This window comes from Sander lucioperca, chromosome 19, assembly GCF_008315115.2.
Source record: "Sander lucioperca isolate FBNREF2018 chromosome 19, SLUC_FBN_1.2, whole genome shotgun sequence".
Lineage (NCBI taxonomy): Eukaryota > Metazoa > Chordata > Actinopteri > Perciformes > Percidae > Sander > Sander lucioperca.
Window position 1 is genome coordinate 24487155 of NC_050191.1, and position 18179 is coordinate 24505333.

An 18179-nucleotide genomic window follows, 5' to 3' on the forward strand; every position below is an offset into this window, starting at 1 on the left:
ATGAATAAGGCCACTAGAGGGCGCTGCAACAATAAACGTTGATATGAGTCATAATTGCTGCTTAAACAAATAACCTATAGGAGCGTTTTTCGGGGGGAGGACAATCTCGACTAGCATGTTCCCGCCATGCTAGCGTGTGCCCTGCAACTAGTCTCCACGCCAACAAGTCTCTAGCATCATCTTATTTCGCAGTGCCACTTTCTGGTGTGAGCAGGCCTTCAAACTGACATTTTGAAAAAATGCCAGCCAGCTATGTCTGTGTTGTTTTCGTCAGAAACACCTGCTGTCTGTAGACTCGTCAGTAGTTCAATATCCAAGGACGCTCGCTTTGGTTTGTTGTAGAATCATCAATAGGCTACATATCGCTTCCCTTGCTATGCATATCAATAAATCTATCACTGTGAGTTCTACAGTGCAGATGGCAAAAAGCAAGCAGTCATAATGTCCAATATAGTTCACTGTGTGTGTGCGTGTGTGTGTGTGTGTGTATATGTGTGTGTGTGTGTGTGTGTGTGTGTGTGTGTGTGTGTGTGTGTGTGAGTGTGTGCCTGCGTGTGTGCGTGTGTGTGTAACAGATGGGGTTGGTTGAGTGGGCCAAGTCATTGATTTGACCTTTAGATGGACAGCTGAAGTGAACTGAAATGGTTGGTGAAAAAAAAAAAAAAAATGAATTATTAAATAACAATAATATTGAGCACTAATATTAAAAGATGGATGAATAGATACAATTAAAACGTTTGCGTCTTGCAAGACCCCAACTTTATGCAAAGTACGAAACTAAACGACCGAAATGCCCCTTTAAAATGTTGAATATAAAAGGGTTATGGAAACGGGTTATGGACAAATCAAAGACCTAGGCTATATAATAATGAAGGTAAACGTAATCAATAGGCCTAAATACGGCATAAGTATTGTATTCCAAATATCAATTTAGACTATATAAGACTATTTAAGAGATAAAATCACAGAGCTACAAATGATTCTATGAGTTATGTTGTCATTTATGGTATGTAACTATAAGCAAACAAAAGGCTGGAGAGAGGAGACTTCTCCTCATGCCAGCCATATTATCCAGCACACTGTGTGAGAGAGAGTAGGCCTATCTCAGTCCCACGATTCTTAGCCTTCAATTCGTCTCCCTAACAGCAGGAGAAACCGTGACTTCGTCAATTTGCCCGGAGACAGGGGGAGGGCATATTGCCACAGACATTAACAAGCGACTTCACCTTTTTACAACCACGGCACCGTTTAGCTGAAACGCTCCCCAGGGCTATTAGATATTTTCCGATGAATTATATATCAGAGCTGAAGATGAAAGGACTCTGTGTGAGCCAAGAACATAGCTGCGGGACAACAAGCGGACCAGATAGGCTACTTAGGCCCGGTTAGGCTGTTTGTTTTAGTATGATCGCTTAGGGAAAATGGGAAAACTCCACTTACAGTAAAACACTTTTAGACCACAAATGACCAAAATCAAGTCACGATATTAACAAAATACCAATGTTATCTTAATAATCTTTATCGACACTGACTTTATGTAATTGCACTAAATCACAAACAATGAGTCATTCTGTCAGAAGCTCTCTGTACAATTGAGTCCAGCTAGTCTTTAGTTTAAAAAGTATTGATTTTAGTCTTGTCTAACAAGCCAGTATAGCCTCACAGTCTGTTCATCTGGCATGTACACTCCTAATTAGTTCTCTAACCTGCTTACTTGTTTGGGAGCATCAATCAAAACCTTCAGCCAGGGCTGCTGGGGACAAAGTTTTGTCAAAACGGAAGGAAACCAGTGACATATATACCAAAAACATTTTTAAAAAATCACGCACATCCACCTGGAGCTCACATGGACCCAAACTGAAGGGGTGTTTAAGGTGGGGGTGACAGAGAGTGGTATACACAGTAAGCCTCACATTATTTTTGGTTCATGGTTTAACCCAGAAAATGTGATAAGCAACACATCATTTAGGCTGCTGTTTTTTGTAAAAGAGAAAAAGAAGAAGAACATAGAATTGGTGGTGGTGGTGGTGGTGGTGTAGCTACAGCTTTACGGGCCACCATTTTTTCCCCTTTAAATCTCGTTACACAGAATCTAACCGTGACAGATCCCCGGGAAGTTATTTTCACCTCTCGCTACAAAACAGTGCTTCCGTTTTTCTTACTCAGCTTATTTTGACAATTAAGTCTGCAAGCTGCAGCTTAAAACGTCCAATTCTAACTATGAGCGCGGGGCTAGGTTATATAGCCTATTATTTTTTATTTATTTATGTGATCGGCATTTCAGCTCCATTGCAGGTGGTCGGCTCTGATTGGTTGCTCTCGGTCAATGCACCACACCTATAGGCTATTGGCACCTCTAGAGCTGTAGGCTACATACTGGGTCTCCTGCTGGAAATAAAATGTAGACGTAGAGCTTGATTATTAATCTGTAATGTTTTAATTTGTTTTCAAATGAGAAAGAAATGGCAGCACAAAATAGTGCTTTGGAGTTGACGTTGCCACCATCAGCTGGCCACTTTACTCCAGCTGCTGCATCCTTTCACACCTCTGCACATCATATTTTCTATCATTTCCATTGGCTGCAAAAATCCTCGCAGTCTCTCTCTCCCTCAATAAATACTGAGCATCTCGTAGTATCATCCGCATCCAACAAGCTTACCCGGGAGGAAACTAATCCAAGCCGCTTGATATAACCACTCTGCCGGGAGAGGCGTTTAGAAAAAGATCTCTTAAAAAACAACTGAAGTAAGTGACTTATTTCACTTTCGCTGTTAAAGCAGGCTAAGTAATATTTTAGTTCCAATGTATTTAAGTGAGAAGATTTTTTTTCTGTTAGTCTCCGGTGAGTGCGATGGAAATGCAGATAGCCTACAGGGAGATAATTGGGTAGGCGTGTTTTTTAAGGAAACTTTTCTCCCTCTCGCCTCTGTGGGCTGCATGCTCGGAGCAAAGGGGCATTCAACCGATTAATGCAGGCCGCGACTTCAGATAATACACTCCAACTGCTGGATGTTTGACTATAGACTGTGGATGTATAGGCTATTCAGGAGGGTGAACACCTTACAGTCAAGTTGTAGGCGGACAGAATGTGATTAATCATAAATAACATACAGTATTCAATTCATACAAATGTTTCACTTTATAACCAAACTGTTGTCTATAACATCAACTATAAACAGTCTTTAAACGGAAAATGCGTTCATTTAGACAATAAAGGTCAATGTTGAATGTGCACATTTGCACAATTACTTTTTTTTTTGCTGAATGTTGCTGAACAATATGACAAATGTTTACATAATGCAATGAAAAAATACAGGAGGTCCATGGACCGAAGCAATAATAATAATAATAATAATAATAATAATAATAATAATAATAATAATAATAATAATCATACCAGTTTAAAAGGTCCATATGAACGTCCATGTGTCAGTTTGGGAAAGTGAGTTGTAGGGTTGGTTGTGCTGGGGTTGGGGGGGGGGGTCGGTTGTCTGGCAGTCAGCTGGTTTGATAAATACAATGCCAGTCTTTGTTTTATTTTCGTGACGCAGAAAATTAAGGAGGCCTGAATGCGGAGTCGTGGCTGGCGTCCTGTAATCAGGCCAGCGCGTGCCGTCCGGATTATCTCGTTAATTTCTTACAGAAAGAAGAAGATGAAGGAAAAAAAAAAAAAAGTCTTGTAGCCAATAATAATTAATGGCTGGGCAGTGTATTTATTATTGAACGGATGTGGAGCAACCGGTAGCCGGGGGTGAAAGAAGTGACAGATTGGGTATAGGAGTGGCCGTTATTGGCTCTATAAAAACGAGGGGTCCGGTTAGAGAGCAGCACCCTGGGGTCCTGGGAACTTTATTCTACAGGTAGGTGTCACTGGAAGCGTTACGAGAGGCCTCAGACAGCAGCGGGTCGAATATAGACTAATTAGCTTTTACTAAAAAAAAAGAAAATATGAAGGCCTATTAAACATTTTTTTTAAACACGATTTTGGGGGTTTTCTCCTTTAGGCCAAATAACGGCCTTAGTACCCATGCATGGGAAATGTATATAATATATATACATCTATTGTATGATATATAATAGATTTAATATTGCATTATAATTCATAGGTACTAGGTTGTATCTCTAATAGTCAAATTAATTACACATAATCTCCTTTGCTAGACGTAGGCTATAATATTTCTATAAAAAATAAACATAAATGTTTCATGCTTGTAGTAACCCTATTATACTTGATTTATTAATTTATTTGGCTAACATTCCTATAAAGTCAGAATATTGCGGAGTATCCTTGTAAATATTAACCTAGGCTACATTGTTTCTCTTTTTTGCCATTGTAAAAGATTTAATCATTTTTAAAGAATTGTTGCTCGATTATTTGAATAAGATGTCAATATACCTCATTTGAATAAAGTGGTCCTTTCACCAATAGGGTATAGTATTTTTTTTTATTAAAATATGAGACTGAAATTAACGTTTTCACTGTAAAACTGTATTTCCACAGTACCTGAGACCCATTTAGGGACATCTCCTTGTTTGTTTAGATTAAGATTAAGTGCTCCTCTCTAATCAACACTTCTCGATAGTCTCACCTTCCAAATCTAATTACCGGGAGCAATTCATTAGGAAAGGAGGGGGAATCGCCGCGAGGAGTGTCAATAATAGGCTATATGTCAGAATTCACTTTGGGGAATGCCTCCATGTTTCCAATTATTTGCTAAAGTTGTCCTTCGTATTTTAATTTCGTCACATTTAAATGTACAAGGGTTTTAGTGGAAACAAACAATGGGCCCGAGATATAGAAATGAAGATGCTCGGTTGTATTTGAATGAGCGCTCAGTTTGCAGTATTGCCTTCTTTGTTTGTTCCTTAAAGTCTTTTGTTATCAGCATTACTTATCGGTCAACAGTGGGCTTTGTTTCTGCAAATGGCCCCCCAATCAGCTGTCTATTTAGCTTCGCCTAACCTGTGGGTATATGCTAATTGAGAGCCCGGTTGGGGCCCAACGAGTGTGCGCATTTTAACGACAATGTTTTGTTTTGGTGGTACTAGAAGAGGAGGAGAGGAGTGTGTTTGGAGGGGGGTGGTAAGAGGCGGGGTTATAGTAGCAGTTAGTGTGTGTGTGTGTGTGTGTGTGTGTGTGTGTGTGTGTGGTGGGGGTGATTGCGTAAACGCATGTCAGCCAGACAGAGCATCCTCAGTCCAGCAGGGACAGCTGGGGGTCTCCACTCGCCTTTTAAGAGCCCTGCGAGTCCGAGGACGCCCACTTCTTTAAACCCACAGCGGTGCGTAAAGGCTGCGCGTAAAACTCCGCGGACACAGACCAATCTCAACAACCTTAAAACCTTCCCGTTTTGTGTCCTGCTTCAGGTTCTGGAAGACGTGAAAGACCAAACGGAGACGCGAGAGGATTAGAACACTCTTTTGCACCCTATTTTTTTCTTATTTCTTCTCATTGGTGCCCCTCGTCCGGCCGCCAGCATGATGTCCTATTTGAAGCAGCCGCCGTACACGGTGAACGGACTGAGTTTATCCTCAGGAGTGGACCTGCTGCATCCTTCAGTGGGATACCAAGGTAATATACTCAGACAGGGTGCAACCGCTTAGAAATAAAGAAAATACGATAGCCTTCCATTCCGCGTTATGTAGGCCTATTACATGTCCAAATGTAATGATCAACATAGATTAGCCTATATTATAGGCCTTTTTATTTATATTAACAACTGAGTGATGAATGAAATAAATCAAATAATCAAGCTACAGAAGTTTGTATATTTGAAATTACACCGTCTCTGAAGTCAGGCTGTGTTATTTCGTTTCTTATTTCCACTGTGTTTCCCCCTCTTCTTCCCAGGAACCCCTCGCAAACAGAGGAGAGAGAGGACGACCTTCACCCGGGCCCAGCTCGACCTGCTGGAGAGTCTGTTTAACAAGACTCGGTACCCGGACATCTTCATGAGAGAGGAGATGGCCCTAAAGATCAACCTGCCAGAGTCCCGAGTGCAGGTGAGTCTCCAACACAAACACCTCAAACCAAACACATATTCGTCTATTCATGGCAGCTCGATAACTGGACATGGTCTGAGTGAGAGGCGAGACGCGCCACTTCATCCAAGTGTGCTCTTCATTGTTGAAGTGTTTGATAACAGTCACTTCTTGATGCGATATTTTGTCGTTTTCTGTAGGCCTATTTGACTCATATTGTGAATTTCTAATATATAAAATCCCTTTATAAGTAGTTAAACCCTTATTTGTAGAATAAAGTTGATATAGATTGACACAATGTGAAGCCTGTAAAACTAAGTATTGAAAACGTACTGAAAAATATAAATGAAAAGTTTGGAAAAATAACACATCGTTTTCTGAGATGTAGGCTAGCCTATACTACAATTATTGTTTTATGTGGCTTTGCGATCACTTTAAATGGAACTTAAAATTTCAATTCCAATTTCACATTAGTCTACACTGCCATTGCCAGGGTTTGAGGAATCTTAAATCCTGGAAACAGTATCCTAAAAAGAACATAGGTGTTGTTATAGCTACATTAAATTAATTTAAACGCATTTATCTTCCAGGTATGGTTCAAGAATCGACGAGCCAAACATCGCCAACAGGCCCAGCAAACCCAAGGTGGAGTGCAGAACAAGGCAGTCAGCAAGCCGGTGAAAAAGAAAAGCTCTCCGGTCAGAGAGGCCAGCTCAGAGAGCGGAGCCAGCGGGCAATTCACGCCGCCCTCGACCACCTCCCTCCCGGCTGTGAGCAGCAGCAGCAGCAGCGCGGCACCACCGGTATCTATCTGGAGCCCGGCCTCCATCTCCCCGCTGTCCGACCCGCTGTCTACCTCCTCCTCCTCCTGCATGCAGCGCTCCTATCCCATGGCCTACACCCAGGCCACGGGCTACAACCAGGGCTACACGGGCTCCTCGTCCTACTTCACCGGGATGGACTGCGGCTCCTACCTTTCGCCTATGCACCATCAGCTACCCGTCGCGGGCTCCACCATGAGTCCCATGGGCAGCAACGGGGTATCCAGCCACCTGAGCAACGCGTCTTCCCTGTCCTCGTCGGCGTACGGCGCGGCGGGGCTGGGCTTCAGCGGCGCCGCAGACTGCCTGGACTATAAGGACCAAACGGCCTCCTCATGGAAGCTCAATTTCAACGCGGACTGTTTGGATTACAAAGACCAAGCAGCGTGGAAATTTCAAGTATTGTGAGAGGAGAGAATTAAAAGGGACACTTTTCACAAACTGCAGACTATACAGGCAAATTATAAACCCAAGCTTGGGAGCAGAAAGTGCGGCGTGTTTCCACCACCACAGGCCCCAACTTCTACCTCGGGCAGAGCAGAACAGGAGTGCCAGCCGGTTGTCTCACATGTTGGGTTAATTTATTGAACATTCAGACTGATTTCTCCTCAACTTTGATCAAGGACATGGAACAAATGTGTTGACCAAAAGGAAAAAAAAGGATCAAAAGAGCGAAAGATCCAAGCCTAAGTTGGTTGAGTTTGAGGAATAGTAGGCTACCGGTTTTTTTTTCTAAGCTCCTTAAAGACTCCCCTCTCTTGTCTTTTCTTTTTATTTTGTTGGCACGCTGAAGGGCCCCTTTGATCAAAGCGTTGTGCATGTGTGTGTGTGTGTGTGTGTGTGTGTGTGTGTGTGTGTGTGTGTTGTAGAGAGTGAGTGTGTGTGTGTGTGAGAGAGAGAGAGGCTCTGACATGAACCTGGATGCACTATTAATTTATAAGAAATGTTTAAAACTAGTTTTAAGAGACAATCAATCCGTTTGCGTGTGCTCATAAATGTCCCTTATGTGTTTTTGAATTATTATTTCCCCCCATGTGTTAGATTTCTTTTTTTTTTTTTTAAATGTGATTCTTTGTACTACCTGTATGCAGTTTTGCTTTGCGCCATAAATGCGCCACAAACCCAGCTGTGAATTTGATAGATTTATTTCCATGTCTCGAGTGTTAAATGATAAATTATTATTAGGACATATTAGGTGAATTAAATAGGGACTGCAGAGTCAATCAAGCCAGCAGCCAGCAAGGTCCACTTGAGCTGTAAAGTGATGCGAGAAGGCCACAAACACACTAAACACCAATAAAGACCACTTGACCTGACCCAACACTGTGGCTGCATGTGTAAATCCATCTTCTGTGTTTCTTCCTGTTTGTATCACCTGTTTCTGCACACAACACACATCACAACATGCCAACAAGCCTGAGGAGGGAACATCTCATTTTACCCACATGTTTAATCAGGCTATTACACTTTTTGGTATGGCATAGCCTACATATATTAGAGTATATAAAGTATAATATATATGTTAGTAGTGCCCAATTTCATCCTCCACTTTTGATATTTCTACTACATCACTAGAGTCTGTGATTTCTGTCCAGGCTGGGAGGAATGTGAATTATGTGAGAGCTATGTTAATCCCGTCTCATAAAGAGGATAATCCAACATTTTTATTGACGGCTGCTCTTTGGTTCAGGGCGCACCGCTGGCCAGTTCACACGGAGAAAATGTGAAAATGAGTTCTGCTGCTCAGTCCAGGGGCAAACATGCGTTTAAAGACAAGTTATACATCAAAGAAAACAGCAGAAAACGTGGAGGTTACGGCTCCAAACAATAACTCAATATGTGACGCTAATAACAGTAAACTGGGTAAAATGTAGGCTAATTAAACCTGCAGTACATTTTCAGAAAAAAGACATCACAGATTTAATTTGCAGATGGGTGATTGAGCTAAAACTTGAGTTCTCGGATATTATCTTGTATATACTTGGCTAATATCAAAATCATCAACTTCAAATGTTTAAGTTTCTGCTTTTTAGCCTTTGGTCAAAATCAATGTATCTGCTGCAGGGATGGTCCTGCATCATATGGATTAGTGTGGGCATAAAGCAGGCAGCCTGTTTGGGGTTTTAGGGAGAGAGAGCATGTGAGCGAGCAGGTCCAGGGGCTCGTGCATGGATTAAAGAAGACGAAGAAGGCTCGTGCTATCGGTCTAATTAGGATGTGACAGGAGAGGCTTCTAATAACTCTGGCGTGACTTTTTGCTGCCGTTGAAGTGCTTTGTTGTCTATTTGACCCCCAATTACCGAATGACACACACAATTACAGAGCGACAGCGTGCCTATTACATTATTTTTGAGGTTTTTTTTTAATGGAAGACACTGGATAATATGTTTTTTATCGGTTACATTTGTAATCACAAATAATTTGAAGTTGGCACAAGCATTAACATGTTAGATAACGTTAAAAACCTAAAATCTTGACCTAAAAAAAGACAAGATTAATTATGACAAATACATCTATAAAAAAACAAAAAAAAAACAAAACAACAACAACAAAACAGCTGCAAATGTCATGTGTATAGTTGAGGAAGAAAACAATAATCCATATGAAATATATATATATATATATATATATATATATATATATATATATATATATATAATCTGAGCCATATGGCTATAGGCTAATTTAAAGTGGGGAAGCCTTCCAGTCCCATCTAGTGGTTCCAGATTAATAAAACCATCTAATCCATGTCCATAAAGATTAGAGCTCTTGCATTTTATTCGTGCTGTGATAAAACATTACAGTCAAATACAACTTGCAGTAAACAAACTGAACTACGTATTTTTTGTCACATTTTTTTTGCTTGCTACAGTGGTAGAAATATGATTTTTTTTTATATGTCCTATTCAAAGTTTCAACAGGTTCATTAAATGTCAGCGGAGAGCAGTAAGTCAGTCAGTCTTCCAGCAGCAGGAGGACCAGGGGCCCCAGGGCCCCCGAGTATCCATTCGGTTTTAATTAAGCACAAGCGGCACTGAAGGGGACATATGGGTCCGGCAGACGCGCTGCATTAATCCTCTCATCGCATTTGAGGATGTTAAACAATAAAAAAAGAGCCTCAGAAGCCTCTTCTTGGCTGAAGCGACCGCACATTTTGTCGATCGTCGCCCTGAGGCAGGGCTTTCCCAAAGCGGCACCACTTCACCTCGGCCGGGGATTTCCAGGTTTCCCCGCTGGGGGAGAGGGGGTCCGACCGACGCTGGAGGGGCGTCTCGATCTGGCTCCACAGCAGCGATGGGCCTCAAAACTACATACACTCTTTAGGCTACTCCGGTTTTACTGGTGACAAAACATGTAACACAAGCAGATAAATAGAGATGAAGATACTTATAATTTGAAATAGCATCCTACTATTAGTGACACTTGTTTCTTTCTTTACTGTGGGATGCCAAAACAAGTCAAGTCAACGTTATTGTCAATTCTGCAATATGTGCCAGACATACAGAGCAACTGAAAATACGTTTCTCTCCGACCCAACAATTTAGCTGCATGAAGCATGCAGTGATGGAGCCTATATCTAGCCATAGTGCCATGTGTTTAACCAACTTATCTCTCATGGCAAAATATTCAAATAGCATTCTCAAATGGCCTTGGGAGTTTCTGTGAGACATTGACAGCCGTATAGGTTTTATTTTTTAATGGCCCAATAATATAGGCTACTGTACAGTATATTGTTGGCCTACTATATAATGGGCTACTGGTCACACCAGTGTACTTTTCTACACAATAAGGCTAGAGATAAGGTCTTAGTTTTAGTTTAGTCTCTATAGTCAGCTTTTGAGTTATTAAATATTTCTTATTTATGACTTTTTTATTGCATTTTGCTTTCTTTTCCTCATTTGCTTCATAATTTATTTGACAGTTTCAACACTGCATTTTCACACAGGTGGTAATAAAGATCAAAGAACATGATTCTTAAAGATATATCAAGATTTGCATTGTAAGGAGGCATAAAGAGGCTATCATTTAATATTTGCATTTGGCAATATTTAATATACTATTGCAGGCTATTTATGTACTATAGGCTATATTATTATTATTATTATTATTATTATTATTATTATTATTATTATATGATCATTTTTGCTTGGAAAGATGCATGATTTGATCGTACAGTATCAAATACTACAAATCAGTAGTATCGATCAGTACAGGTGCAGCCAATAAAGTATTGCATTAGCATTACCCCACATTATTTTTTCTGCCAATATAGAATTGGGATTTTTGTGATCTTTTTAGGCCCTATCACTATTACATCACTTATATGTCAAATTACCAATTGAATAGAATTGCGAAAGCCTTTTTTAAAACCACAGGCATGTCTCAAAAGTTCTATCTGTTTTGCATCTGAATCCAACTAAATCCACATTAGTAATGGCTGATTTAGATGTAACAATATTTCAGATTGGCTTTGTATCAGCTTTGAAAAACCACATCACACATCCTGTTTTTGCTGCTCTTTTAGTACACGGACTGATTGTTTTTTCATCAGACCAATATAAATGGGCCTATTGGGAACAAACCAATATGTCAGTTATTGTCTGGAGAGAGGGAAGGCATGACATAAAACATCAAGAAACGTTTATGATGAACAATTCATGATTTAAACAAGCCTATCAGAGGTAATTTTAAATAGGCTATGCTATTATCAGCTGTACAATGTCACTGACAGCAGGCCTGACAGGCATACAACTTTGTTTTTGTTTTTAAATAAAGAATTAGTGAAATTACCGGGGCAGCAGGGCAACAATCCTGCATATTTGAATACAGTAACCGCTATTTGGTAAAGTGGGATATGGACAGCAGTTGCATTAAATAAGCACAAGATGAACAAATGTAGGTTCTTTTATAAAAGAAATGAAGGGATAATTTTGTTGGTGAGAAATGAACTGAAGACTATTGTTATGCATAAGCATGTGTCCTACATTCCCAGAGAGACGATGTCTATCACATACCAACACATACATAATTCATCCGCAACAACAACATCTCATTTAAATGAATGAAACAATAGTGTTTCTGTACTCCTGTCAGACTGGCGGTTGAAGAATATGGTAAATGGTTAAAAGTGCACAGCCTTAACTCTTTATGACCTTCTCTATCTGTGTTAAGCCATGTCATGTTAAGAGTGATTTCATCTGATGGATTACACAATTTGATGAGATTAAACTCAATTCTATCAGATGCACACAGTACATGTTGCCATGTGATGTTTTAATGGTACTTAAAGCAGCGCAAAATGTTCTTTTAATTGGAATCTAGGAATGCCACGGGGCTGTTGATGAAGGCGGCATTTGCTCAAAGAGAACTCATTTGGCTCTAATGTAAAACATTGTGTTGCACATTTGGAAATTGTTTCTTGAAAAAGAGGCACAGAAAGGGAAGCAGAGCTCTAGGGGAAAGTGTTTCTGGAGCTGTTTAAACTGTAAAAGTCACTGTTGCTTTAACAGCTCAGCAGTGGTGGAAGAAGTATTTAGATCCTGCACTTAAGTAAAAGTATACAACAATGCAAAAGTACTGTATTGATAGACAAAATCCCTGCATTGAACATTCTACTAAAGTGTTATCAGTATAAATGTACTCCAAGTATCATAAGTGAAAGCACTTGTGCAGAGAAATAGCCCCTGTAATTGATATATTATACGTATTACATTATGAGATTGCCAATACTGTTGCATCAATACTTAAGTAGCATTTTACGGTCTCAACGTGAAGCTAATTTAAACTTGAAGAGTTTGTTTATTCCAGTGATACCCAACATAAGGAGCTGGTCCCCTCCAAAGGCTCAGATAAATCTGAAGGGTTGTGAGATGATGTGAGAAGAAGTTCTGCTGCACACATTTGTATTCATTGTTTGGAATTTTTCTAAAGATTATTTTTTGGGCTTTTCCGCCTTTTTAATTTTTTGACAGGACAGTTAGGTGAGAAAGGGGAGAGAGAGGGGTAAGACATGCAGGAAATTGTCACAGGTCAGATTCGAACGCTGGACCTCTGCGTTGAGGCATAAGCCTCTCAGTACATGTGCGCCTGCTCTACCACTGGGCCAACCCGGCCACATTTGGAATTTTTCTGTAATCTTTGCTTTATTTTGTAAAATATTGGATACTTTTCACCTCTGTATTGTCTCTGCTAATCTGAAATGTGACAAGGGGCCCCAGCAAGACACTGCTTTTTAATAAGCGGCCACAAACCAGAGACATTGGGAACCACTGGTTTAATCTTAACAGTGCATTGTATAACTTATCATAGGTTTTTAATGTAAAATTAAAACCTTAAAAATTAACCAGTAAATAGACAGTGGAGTAAAAAGTACAATATTTCTCCCTGACATGGAGTGGAGTAGTAGACTATAAGCAGCATACAATGCAAATACTGCAAGTACAATAACTTCAAATGGTTCTTGAGTCAATGTATTTCGTTACATTCCACCGCTGAAGCTCAGTCAATACCAAATAATTAATGTGTCATTTTGATAATCAGTGTTATACTATATGTGATACTGTATGAAGCCACGATGTTCTTTGTTTAACACAATGAACATAACATTGATGTTAATCTCAGGTATATTGCATATAAAACACTGTTGGACAACACTGACTGTGCCAGATTTTGTCAGGTGCCCATGGAGAGTTTGCTGTTACCGTCCACTAAATTAGGATCACAGCGCCGTGGAGCATGTTTATTACAAGGTTGGTTCGGCTCTTTTCCAATTTACGATGGAAATAGCTGCAGAAAATGCCCACTAACTGGACCTCCTGAGTGCTTCTCCCCCATAATAATAGCTGCCTTCGCCTTCCGTTGCTGCTATTTTCGTATTACAATCAAGGTGCACTGCATGCATGCTGTTCATTTTCTTGTGAGGAGAAGGACTCCGCAAAACATAAAAGCAGTTACAATAAAAAATGATCAGGAACATAGATTTATAGCTTTTCTGTAAGAGCGTCTGATGATCAGTGCACTGTGCACTGATAAAGGATGAAATGTCCATTTTAAATCAATTAAATGCTGTTTGTTTTCTCTTAGTCATCTTTTTTGAGTAGAACAACCATGCAGGCTAGGGAAACCCTTCAAAGATTCCAGGATGAGCACGGTCCTCTGAAATCATATAACTGTATCTGATTTGTATCATAATCTGTACATTAATCTCACCCAATAATAACTCAATTTATGCAGAATTAACAGATTTTCAAGACTTGAGCCTGTTATGAACGTATGCAAACCTCTTATAAAGACAACATTAGTGAAATGTTTAAAGGACTTCTGAATGGTGCTAGGATGTGAGCTGATGTGAGCCAGAAAAATAATAATGCTGAGATATTGTCATTTGAGGAAATACAGCACTGTTAAAACACACATGTTGCGCGCGTGTGTGCGCACACACACACACACACACACACACACACACACACACACACACACACAGAGGCAGAAATGAAGCAGAAAGCTGATTACAGGTTTAACGAAAATCCAGCATATGTGAAAAAATGAATTGCCATCAGAGAATTAGTGCTTCACATAAAGTTAATGCCTAGTTAATGTTTCTTTCTCTCTTTTTTTCCGAAGCATCCATTTAGCATCAGGACCTTACAACGCTGGATTATGTGGACAGTGGACACACAGCCAACAAAGCACTCCTGCCCTCATGAGAACAGACCATTAGCGGGGGGGATCATAAATCTCCTTATAAGAGCAAAAGAGAAATGTTGTAATAACCGATTACATGCATTTACTGGCCAAATTTACAGCCATAAGCTGAAGCTAAAAGCATTTGATGAAAACAAATGACTTCGTCGAGGAAGCTATAGGACCACGAGGAGGAGGCAGCGTGGGCAGCTAAACGAATAATGAATTCAAAAACGCACCTGCCGGTGATTGTTGCCAGTTTATTCCACAAAGTTTGATCGGAACTGGCAATCTCAAACTGTGTTGGTTGGCTCAGGAGTGATACTATAACACAAGCACTAAGAATGTTACTGTGTTTCATTGTCCATTCAAACACTGGGCTACAGCGTGACTGGAGCTTGTTGCTGAAATCATTACACTCGAAATATCCAACACACTGTTCCTGATGCAACACGGCAAGAGGATCAATCTCAAACCTCACATTTGAGCCTGTTTACATGAAAACATTGTACATATTAATCCAAAAAGGAAGGCCATCATTTATATGATATGTACAAACAGGACTTGAGCTGGACTGGATAGCTTATGTTGGTCACATTAGCTAAACATGTGAACTACTAATGGAAGCAATACATTTATCAATACTATCTATCAGCATAAAAATAGACTGCAGAGAATATGATTATGCTTCAGGATTGGTTTGGGATGTTTCGCTGGACATTTTGTTTTTGTAACTTCAATGAATTCAAGCTGATAGGTTGCTGTACTTTATGAACACACATGAGTGTTTGATACAAAAAAGATGACATTTGACAGAAAATATCTTAATTTAAGGTTCACTAAGGAGCTTTCTGCATCTATGGAGTTTGCTCAGTTGTCAAGCTACAATTACAGACGTTCACACTTAAATAATGTGAAATAATTTCCATTTACTTTAACCCCAAACTGGCCAAAACCCAGTAAAACACACACACACACACACACACACACACACACACACACACAAATATATATAACAGCGAGAATACCTTAAAATAAGGTCCCCTCAGGGCCAACAGCTCACTAAGTGGACAACTTATCAGACACATCAACTGCCAAACCTTTCTTCTACTGCAGTTACAATACAGAGGTCAAAGGTCAAGGGGCCTCCCTTTGCTTGTCAGAAACACGTACAGTGTAGAAAATCTCACGAAACAACATGCAACTCCTTCTTAATGCAATTACAGACGAGAAAAGTAAGATATGATTCTCAAAGATAACTCAAAAACACGTGTGTGAGCTTGAGGCCAGGCCTGGTGATTGCAGTTCCCACATTTCCATTGCATCATTGACCTTCCTCCTCACTCTGGACAGATGGAGAGGTAGTACAGTAGGATGGATGGATGCAGAGTTTGTTGACAGATGCCTCTCTCGCTGCCACGCCCCATCTCGGCCCACCTGTTAAGGGCAGCAGTGAGCGCCTGGAGGCGAGCGTGTCTGTTGTGGACACACGGCGGGAGGAGGTGGCCGGGGAGGGGTGGACTGGAAATGCTGGCACGTGCTCCCCTGCAGAGATCTTTCTCCAGTTACAAATCTTGTAACAGGGTGTGGGTGGGTGTGGGTGTGTGTGTGTGTGTGTGTGTGGGTGTGTGTGTGTGTGTGTGTGTGTGTGTGTGTGTGTGTGTGTGTGTGTGTGTGTGTGTGCGCGTGTGCGTGCGTGCGTGCTGCATTAGGTGTGTGAATAAACACAGGTGTCCGTGTTTCCTCTCTCTTGCGGTAATATAAAACACAGAGTGTGGTGCAAGCATTGATGTGCTTACGGGTTTGTTGATCAATCATATGTGTGCTAGCGTATTAGAGTGTGTGTGTTTAGGGGAGCAGGAGGAGTGTGCCCACTCTGCACCCCCACAGCCGCCACACGCCTGGCCACCTGCTCTGGGATTAGAGAGCATGCGGATTACACGCGTCACAATGGAGATACACAAACACAAATATGCCCTCGGCCAACAAAAGGATACAGACACACACCGGACAGCCTCGTCGCTAATCGCTTATAGCATCTTCAATATTTCCGTAGTTTGGGAAACAACGACTCTGGATGCAGTGCACGACACAGCAGATTATATTTACGTTTGTGTTGACTGATGCTTTTAGGTACAGGAGGAGAGATTGAAACTGTGGATATTTTCTGTGGATTCATTATTGTATGTTTTCATTGAGGATTATTATTGCTTGTTACATCATTCACTGGACTTGTTGTTTCAATAGGTCTTAACACACTGCGTGCGTGCGTGTGTGCGTGCGTGTGACCCACAACAGATCTGCTGTCCTACTTTTTAACCATAAAAACACTGTGACGTCAACACGGAGAAACCAACAGGCGATCCTCATCCTCAAGGTCATCAAAACAGAACATCACCATTAACAGCAATAGCATGGACAATATAAACACAAACAATAAGTCGTTCACAACAACTATTGGCAATTCTTGTGTGTTATTTTAAGGCCACATGCTCCGAGTTACAACAAAAAGGGTCCACTCAAAGATGACTCAATAGGCCTTTCTCTGCACATTGTCCTGTGAAGAATATTGAGCAGTGGGATTCGGTGAAGCATGATTAGAAAGCAGAAACTTAGAGATCATTAATATTAATAGTATAACACTTGCATGCTAACTACATAACTCTGTCATTCTTGTGTACAGGGAAACCTGTTGAAAGCTTTGACTCAGTTCCCCACAATAATTTAAAGGAGCATTCTGTCCATTTTACATTGATTTGCTAGTCATGAGGAGCACTGCAGACTGTAAAAGCACTTCTTTGATGTCTTCTTTTGCTTTTAGGGACCAAAAGACTCTGCAGCATCAGCTTTAACCACTCGTTTCACATCTGTGTCTTACAAGCCACGCAGACAATGCAATTAATTAAATCAATAAAGTGCCCTCTTAAAAATCCAACTCAAGGAACGCAATGGAAATAAAAAGAAAATAAATGAACATATTAATAAAGGTAAAGTACAGAAGTCAGTTAGTAGATTTAAATGCATAAAATGGAACATGTATATGGGCAATTTTAGCTTCATAAAAAAAAAAATAAAACCTTTGTGTTTTTGGTATGAAGTCAATAGCAAGGAAAACTCTCCCATGTAAAACCAGGACATTAATGAAAAATGGCATGAGCAATATCACAAGCACTGGCTTGAGAATAGCCATCAGTTTCTTGCAAGTAAATGTAATATTTGCTTTTGTATGCGTGATGTTATGCAGTGCTTCAGTGTCACCAAAATATATTTTAATGACATGTTTGAGCAGAAACTACAGTAAGGTGAATAGTAAAAGAATGCCAAGGTCCTGATATACAGCCCAAAAATAAACTACCAGGGCCCTGTGTGTTCAGGGACATTTTGAAACTCCTACACTTGTTGAGTAAGAGGCCTTTGGGTGTGCTTGGGTGTTTAAATACAGTCATGGTGGGATGTTGAGGGGGGTGAAGATCTTCCTCACCTCCTTTTGCCCCACGGGGTTGGCGGGTTTGTTTTGCTAATGACCCCATCCCGTTATGACCTCATTCAGTTTGCGCTCAGTAATTGGTGGCACACTGACACACCGCGGTGTCGGGGGAGGGGCTCACACGCTTGGGGATTGGGTGGATCCCATTGTAAACATTCCTCCCTGACAAATAAGGTATTGTTATTGATGATTAACAACAATGATGG

General features: G+C 40.6%; 1 protein-coding gene across 2 annotated transcripts; it reads left to right on the top strand.

The window, feature by feature from the left end:
- The first annotated feature begins 2621 nt into the window (after positions 1-2621).
- Positions 2622-7928, top strand: LOC116057954 (homeobox protein OTX2-like). 2 transcript variants are annotated; one of them, XM_031310553.2, is made up of 4 exons: positions 2622-2745; positions 5368-5572; positions 5852-6003; positions 6573-7928. In XM_031310553.2, the coding sequence occupies exons 2-4, from the start codon at positions 5479-5481 to the stop codon at positions 7209-7211; spliced, it is 885 nt and encodes a 294-aa protein (XP_031166413.1). In that variant the 5' UTR covers positions 2622-2745; positions 5368-5478; the 3' UTR covers positions 7212-7928. The 2 variants fall into 2 exon arrangements, with proteins under 2 accessions (XP_031166413.1, XP_035851624.1); XM_035995731.1 differs by lacking the exon at positions 2622-2745 and adding an exon at positions 3626-3860.
- Positions 7929-18179: the final 10251 nt, after the last annotated feature.

Excerpts from the sequence above, each read along its gene's own strand:
- LOC116057954 (XM_031310553.2), top strand. The coding sequence starts at position 5,479 with ATGATGTCCTATTTGAAGCAGCCGCCGTACACGGTGAACGGACTGAGT. Across the intron at positions 5,573-5,851 it reads TCCTTCAGTGGGATACCAAG|GAACCCCTCGCAAACAGAGG; the intron begins GTAATATACTCA and ends TCTTCTTCCCAG. Across the intron at positions 6,004-6,572 it reads TGCCAGAGTCCCGAGTGCAG|GTATGGTTCAAGAATCGACG; the intron begins GTGAGTCTCCAA and ends TTTATCTTCCAG.